This window comes from Myotis nattereri (assembly GCF_964212035.1).
Source record: "Myotis nattereri genome assembly, chromosome: X".
Lineage (NCBI taxonomy): Eukaryota > Metazoa > Chordata > Mammalia > Chiroptera > Vespertilionidae > Myotis > Myotis nattereri.
The window spans coordinates 99391299-99399098 of NC_138078.1; the positions used below are offsets into that span (position 1 = coordinate 99391299).

The 7800-nt window shown below is 48.3% G+C and overlaps 1 protein-coding gene across 1 annotated transcript; it reads right to left on the reverse strand.

The window, feature by feature from the left end:
- Nucleotides 1-3228: 3228 nt before the first annotated feature.
- IRS4 (insulin receptor substrate 4) lies at nucleotides 3229-6996 on the reverse strand (the record flags this gene model as incomplete). Its single annotated transcript, XM_081114987.1, has 1 exon — nucleotides 3229-6996. One exon carries the CDS (start codon nucleotides 6994-6996, stop codon nucleotides 3229-3231), a length of 3768 nt encoding a protein of 1255 aa, XP_080971113.1.
- Nucleotides 6997-7800: the final 804 nt, after the last annotated feature.

A 7800-nucleotide genomic window follows, 5' to 3' on the forward strand; every position in this document is an offset into this window, starting at 1 on the left:
ATTCCTCCTACAACTGCCCTTATCCACCTATCTCTAGAATGAAAAAAATTCAGTACATTTTTCACCTTAAGTCATTTCAAATTCTATACCAGATGCAGCAATAAAAAGACAAAAATGCACATGTGGGTCAAGAGTTAGACTAAACCATATAAGAAACTATATTCTCTTCCTAAATGCTAATGCTTTTAACCCGTGCTTATAAAATGTGAACACTTCACACTTTTAAAGTTATTTCATTTATAAATGGTCAAGTCCAGGGTATATTTCTGGGTGTTTCTTTCTAATTGTCTTGAACAAATGGCTTTTAAGTACTTACATATATACTATGTGAGTGTGGGAAATGAGATATATTTTAATTTTATGTGACATGAACTAAGCAGTCTCACTGACTTATATAGTCTCACTTCATCTAACTTACATTCTAAACAGATTCCAGCTATAAAGCATCCAACTCTGAGCAACCATATAAACGACTTTAAATGAAAGTAAAGACTAAAATGAAAAGTAGGTTTTGAGAACAGAGAACTTTAATTCAGCTTTGTGTTTCTAAAGTTAATAACAGTAACAACAATGATAATAGTTGTATAATAATTCATGTACAACACTTACTCTGTGCCAGGCACTATTTTAAGCACTTTCCATAAAATAAAATCACCTTTTGAGAGACATAACTGCTAATAAACACTGTGCCTTTATTCCTTTGTCAGAGAATGTATTTTTATTTCTACCATGAAATATAGTTTTAATGTTTGATAGGAAGGTGAAGAGAGAGCAAAAACGGGTGAAAATTACTCTATAGCCTTAGTCAAAATGAATCAGAATTAACCAGCCGTCTTAACACTTCACACTCTACCATACAATTTACATTAAAATGGTAGCAAATCAATTCCTGCAGTGAATTCTTTCTTTATATCCTTCCTTTTATATAGCTCAGCTAATTACGCCTTTGAATTATCCTCAGGACCAACCATTTCTGCAAGAAACTAAATCATTAGTTTAAATTGTTGAAAGTTCACTTCAGTGTTAATCCAACAACAAAATAAAATATATTGGCGAAGTGCTTTACCAATATATGTGCTTCCACATACATTCTCTTGTTTCAATCTAAGCCCTGCCCTCCCTGTAAAATACAGCCTCCTTGCCGTAGTCACTCAATACAGTTAGGAATTTCCTCAATGAAAAATACATATAGAGAACATTAAATTGTTAAGATAACTACAAAATCGATTGAAGTTATTTATAAATCAGTAACTTATGCTAAAATAATGATAATTGAATCTGGATAATCCTTGGAAAGTGAGGGTTTATTTAAGGGACAAGATTTCACTAATTTTAATCATTGCTGAAATAAAAAGTGTTGGAAAGTATAGACAAACCTCTGTGAAAACTTGTCCTTTCCAAGATACCACAGGGAGACGGGTAGCTTTAAATATGTACATCAATATCACTAAGGGTGTCTTCAGCAGTTAGGCTCAAACAATATCTTGAGACCAATTTTTGGGTGTACCTTTAAAACAGATCTGTTCCTGAAAAGCTGATTATGAATTAAATTATTGGAAATATAATTATATATTTTAAATGCATGGTTTGAGTAGTAGTGATAATCATGTGTGCATTTGTGTTGGGGGAAGGGCTCACAATTTAAAGGAGATCTGAATGGAATCCTTTGGCACGATAAAGCATCCTTTTGTCCTTTTGATGATCACTCTTTAATGTGTCCATGCCAAAAATGAGTTTTTGTATGGCAAGTTCTCTAAAGCGGGAGGAGAGAAGGGCGGGGGGGGGGGGGCAGGGGCAACACCTGCACTAAATAGGAAGCTTGTTAGGTGACTGTTGTGATCAGTCCCCAACTTGTTCTGCCTGATCAAGCACAGTGGGCAGAGTTCCAATCACAAAAGCATTCCAGAAAGCAAGCAAAGCAAAAATCTTCACTAAACTGACTACTGGAATGAAAACTGTTGGGGTCCATCCCTTCCTTTCCTTGGGAAAGAAGCGCATTCTACTAAAGAGGGAAGGCACTTGAGACTATGGAAACATCAATCACCTTCTAAAATCATTTCTTGAGAATATCTCCAGACACACTGATAACGACACTGGACAATGTACACAGTAGATTTACTCAAAGTCTTATTTTCAACTCTGGCAGCTCCTCCTCTTGCTTATTTCTTCCTTTGGTAAAGGAATCCTTTAAAATTCTTCCATTGTTGCAGGGTAGACTGCCCCTAAGGTCAGGTCTTCCTCTAGCCTTATTATCTTTCTTTCCTGGATTTCCCAGAAGTCACACCAATGAAGATGTTCTAAATGCTATTTAAACCTTAGAAACAATATTCATACCCATTATCACGTTGTCACCATACCCTCTTTGGGGAGAGTTACATGAAGAAAATGAGGCACAGGGAAGGTGACTTGCCTGTCACTTAGTGACAGAGAAAAAGAACACTCAGTTTCTGGCAATTTGTCCTGTGTATAAAAACAAAACAAATCAACAGAAAAACACATTCCATAGCCAAATACTCTCTTCTTTTAGTCACCTGTTGTGTTGGATTATTTATGCTTTGTTCCTTTCAGATATTCATGGTAACAACTGAGATTTAACCTTCTTGGTAAATTACAGCAAACTAACATAAGGATGATTGCTTTTTAAAAAGCAACGTTCAGAGAAGAAAGTCATCCACTTCCAAATGCTAACAGTTGATTATTACTGCTTGATATTCTGTGCTCTTATTAAAATTCCTGCAATTAACAATGGGTAGTTATAGAAAAACACCCTTTACTTGTTGATTTGAAAATGAGTTCTTGGGATTCAGTCCAAGGTGTCTTATTTGCATAAATCATTGTGTTAGGGAAGGATATCTAAAAACACCCTCATGCTACATATCCTTAAGTGATAATCGGTTCTTTCCGGATAAAGAAATGATAATTGGATTAAAACTTACATTTTTGCAAAGATCACAAGTATTTCATACATAATTAAAATTAAATTCTATTTCCCATGCTAAATAGGCAGCAGCTACTGAAATATTAACTCACTTTGGAACTTTAAATCACTTTACAAATATATTTTTATTTTGTCGTTGTATTAACACTGAATGAAGTTTCAACAATTTAAACTAATGATGTAGTTTCCCTAACACCTTAGATGTAGTAGTGCATCAATTTATTAAGCACTAACCATGAACTTTAGGGAAATTAATTCTAAAATTACCAACCTCTTTGGGGAGAGTCGAACTATTTGTCCTCAGGTCCGGCGAAGTCCATTCTCACGTATGTGTCTTCCTCGTCAGAATCTTCTCGCTCGGGGAGCCTAGGCAACCAGTGGCGAGGCGGTGGCGGGGGAGCAGCAGCTGCAGCAGCAGCCTCATTAGCCCCGTTCTCACCTCTGGCAAGGTCTGCAGGTGGGTTTTGGGCGCTAGGGTTGGAGCCATCGACAACTTGGGAACCCCTTACTGCTTCGGCACCAGCAGCGGCACCAGCAGCGTTAGCAACAGGTTGGAACCAGCAGGCAGAGGCAGAGTTCAATTCAGAGGCAGCCTCGAAGCCCGCGGCGGCTGCTCCCATACCGGGGACCGCGGCGAGGGCGGAGGCGGCGGCTAGAGCCCGGCCTACAGCTAGGGTTGGCTCAGCGCCCACAGCGGAGGTCGAGCCTCTGGAGGTGTAGAGGTCTCTCTCCAGGCTGTCGGTAGGGAAAGCCGAGACAGCAGCTCTGGTGGATGCAAAGATACTTTGCGAACGGCTTTGTGGGCTTCTCTCTACCTCTTCTTCCTGCAGCAGCCTAGCTACAGGTGGTGGTTCTGAGCAGCGGCTAGGGGAGAGAGAAATGTCCATACAGCACTCAGAAAATGGGTCAACCACATAGATTCGACCTGTTTCAGCATCATAGCGAATGGCACGGTCACCAAAAGGCAAGGCTGGTGCCATTGCTGGGTTGAAAGTCACTTCAATGTACTCACACTCTTCCTCATTAGCATTGCTACCTGTAGCACTGGTAAGAAGAGGCAGAAGTGGCCTAGTACTGTCCAGAAAGAAGCGGTTGGCACCTGGAATCGCTCTTAAAAGATTTGAGAGGACGTTTGTTGCATTTCGAAATGGCACTCTGAACTCAATATTCATGTAATGAGAAAAGGCTGACTGTCTGGGGTTAGCAATTATGCCCCACGAACGTGGCAGTCCTTGAGTAACGGGGGCTGGCGGATTGCTACTTCTTTTAGTGAAGTCAGCATTGACGTAGTCACTAGAGCTGTCAGCCTCTCTCTGCTCACGTGTGGGCTTTTGTGTTTTGGGCTCGATTTTATTTCCTTTTGTAATAAAAGAAAGTTGGTTAGGTCTCTTAGCCTGGTCCTTGGGGGGCCCATCATCTGAAGGCTTTGGAGGTGAACTCCCATCTCCAGGCTTTGAGACTGACTGGAGGGTAGCTTTGAAGCCCTCAACTGAAGGCTTTGAAGCTGCATATTTGGGGCCCCTGATTGAGGAGGCTTCTTTGTCTAGGCCCTTCCCCAGGAGTTTTCCAGATAACATCGGTACATACTCACTGTGGTCACTCTGTCCCAATGGGGAGCTCCGAAAAGTTTTTGGCAGAGAGAAGTAGGAGCTCCAACTTTTGGAGGAAGAGCCTCCCTGAGGATTTTGGGGTTTTTTTGGAATTGCACCGGCTCCAGGAGCCATAAACATGTAATCACTGTCACTGTCATTGTCCTTAGAGTCATCCTTTTTATCAGGATTAGATGCTTTTGGAGGAATTGGGGCAGGTGGTGGGCTCACTCTGGGAAACATCATCATGTACCCTCTTGAATCTTCAAAAGAGGCTCGGGAGTGATACTTTACTGAAGCAGAAACATTTTGAGGAGCCATTGGCATATAATCACTGGAGCTTTCCAGAGGGGCAGCCACCCCTGGCCTCATTGGCACGTATGGGTCGTCCTCGTCCTCATTAAAAGCTCTGGCTCTGTGAGGACCCCGAGCTGCACCTTCCAGAGTCTCTGCATCTTTGACTTCTTTGCGTTCTTTTGTGGCTGCTCTGTCAGCACAAAAATAAAGTCGGAACCTTCCCCCAGACTTCCCTTTTCCACCAGTTGCTCCTGCTGGCGGAGGGGGAGGCGAAGGTGGTGGAGGTGGTGGCATTTGCTGTTGCTTGCTTTGAATTAACTTGCCAAAGTAGGATCTTTTCTTCAGAGATTTTGCCCACTCACCATTGTCATCGGAATCTTTCCCACTTCCTGAGCCTTTGCCCCCTCCAGAGTTCTTGCCACCACCTGAATTATGGCCATCTCCTGGTCCCTGGCGACTACCTGAGCCGTGCCCACCACTGGCTCCCTGGCTACTGCTGGAACCGTGCCCACCTGCGGGGCTCTGGCCATTTCCTGAGCATTGGTTTCCTCCTGCACCTTGGCCCCCTGAGCCCTGACCACCACTACATCCCTGGCCACCTCCGGAGCCCTGCCCGCGGCCTGAGCACTGGTTTCCTCCTGAGCTCTGGCTACTGGAGCCTTGGCCACTTGAGCCCTGGCCACCTCCTGAGCCCCAATTGTTCATGGGCATGTAGTCACCTGTGTTTCCTTCCTGACCCGCTTGGCCTTGCGGATTGCCTTCTTCCCCAGAGTTGCCAGAACCGGAACTAGACGCTTCAGAAAACAGGCAAACTCTGTCGCTGGGAGGTTCTGCAGTCTGCCGAGCACGCACCGAGCAGGGTGCTAGGCGTCGAAAAAAGCTGGCTGGCACAGAAATCGTTCTCCTGGACCTGCGCGCTCTGGGCAGGTGCAGTCTTCCTCGCCTGGAGTGGGGCACAGGCTCGCTGGGTGTTGCAGAGTGCCTGGTGAGGAGCATCTCGTTTTTTCCATCACCGATGGCCCGGAGGTGGCAAAATTGTTCAAAGCGGGACCTTCTTAGCCAGCCACCGGGCTCCTGCGGCACCATGTCCAGGTGCCTCCTAGTGGACAGCAGGGTTAACAGGTGGGCCCCGATGCTGATGCTGTAGCTGCGGCAGCGGGCTCGGTATTCGTCTGCACACAAGGCTTTCATCTTCTCCAAAAAGAGCTCATGCATATTTTGGGCCACCACACAGTCATCGACCTGCATCCAGAGCTCCCCTGGACCGATGACGGTGGACCTGCCGACTTCCAAGAAGAAATACTGCTCAGAGTGTCCGCAGCGACGGATGCTCAGGAGCTGGACCACCACGCTGGCCACCTCGGTATTCAGCCTCACAAACACAACCTCCTCGTCGGTAAGACAGAGCCGGAACACGCCGCTCAGCTCTTTTCTATGCCCCAGCCCCCTGGGTTTGACTATTACCTGCCACACATCTTTGTAGAACGGTGGCTCCGCCACCGCTGGGGCCGCCAGCGCGACCGGCTCTCCATCCAGCTGCGCGCAGGGCGTGCCGCAGCGGCGGCGTTTGCTCTCGAGGATGAGGCGGCTGAGCAGCAAGTACCAGCTCTCTTGCTCCGACTCGTTTTCGGCCACCAAAGCCAAGTACTCGTCCTGGGTGAAAAGGGCGATGAGATGTCGGTACCTTGCGTCGGCTCGCTGGCTCACGGAGAAGCACTGGTACAGGGTGATCACGCGCCGCGGCGGGATGAGCGCCGGGGCCGAGGCGCCGGAGGCGGCGGCGGCTGCTGCAGCGGCCGCGGCGCGGACACTGTGCCGGAACTTCCTGGCATTTTCGTAGTATTCCAGCCGGGCTGGGGCGTCGGCGGTCTCGAGTTTGAGCACGAAGTAGCGCTTGTGCCCATGCTTCTGCTTCCGCAGGTAGCCGCGTTTGCAGACTTCCTCACCGACGGGGAGGTCCTCCTCATCAGACTCGGAGTGTGGCCGGGAGCCCGTGGCTGAGGAAAGCCACATGGCTCCCGGACAAGAAGACCCGGTCCCAATGAGTGCGGTGAGGGTTCCCGAGGAAAGAAGTGGGGTGGTCGCCACTGCAGCCAGAGCTGCCGCTGTAGCCGCTGCTGCAGCTCTCAGTCTCCTTGTCGCTCGGTCGTGAGCGAAAGAGCAACTCGCCATGGTGATGCGCGATGTTTTAAGGTGAGCGAGGGGGAGGGGAGCTCCGGGAAGGGAGGGCTGGGGAAAGAGGCCGTCTACCCCTGTCCACCCGCCCCAGCCCCCTCCCGCCTCGGCCCGCGCCCCCGCCTACTTCACTCCGAGCGCACAGCGACGGGCAAAACAACACGTGACCGCAGCCTCACGCGGCAGCCGCCTCAGCTCCAGCTACCAGCGCGGTGGAGGGGCGCCGCGAACAGCAGCCTGAAAGAGGTGTGCAAGGGTGGGGGCTGCCATCCCGAGAGGCGGGGCCACCTCCAACCCTACCTAGACCCTCTAGGTCAATCTTCGGACCTGGGGACCACCTGGGGACCAATGGGAGGAGACGGGGCCCTCTGGCCACCCTGGTTCTAAGGAGGAATCCACGAATGCACAGAGGGGCAGGAGAAGGCCTGGAGGGGCGGCGAAGAAAGTGGTCAGTGAGCCCATCCAGGCGGGGGCGCCACAGCCCAGGCTCTATTCGCTGGAGGGTGCAAGAGGTGACTGGAGGGAACGCAGCACAATCACTTGGGGAGACGCCAAGGAGGGAAGCTGGCACTGCCTTGGGAAGGTTTGTTTGTTTATTTGGGAAATGGGAGCCAGGTGAAACTGTTACAAGGTTCTCATTGGATATGATGGGAGCCAATGGGAGTGTCTGGGAGGAAGGGGACCCTGAATTAATTAGTTTGGGCAGGAGGGGAACTGAGGGGCTAAGGGGCGTGGCTTGGGTCACGGAGTGGGCTCCGCTGTCTGGGTTGTCACGCACTCAAGCGGTAAACAACCCTCTCC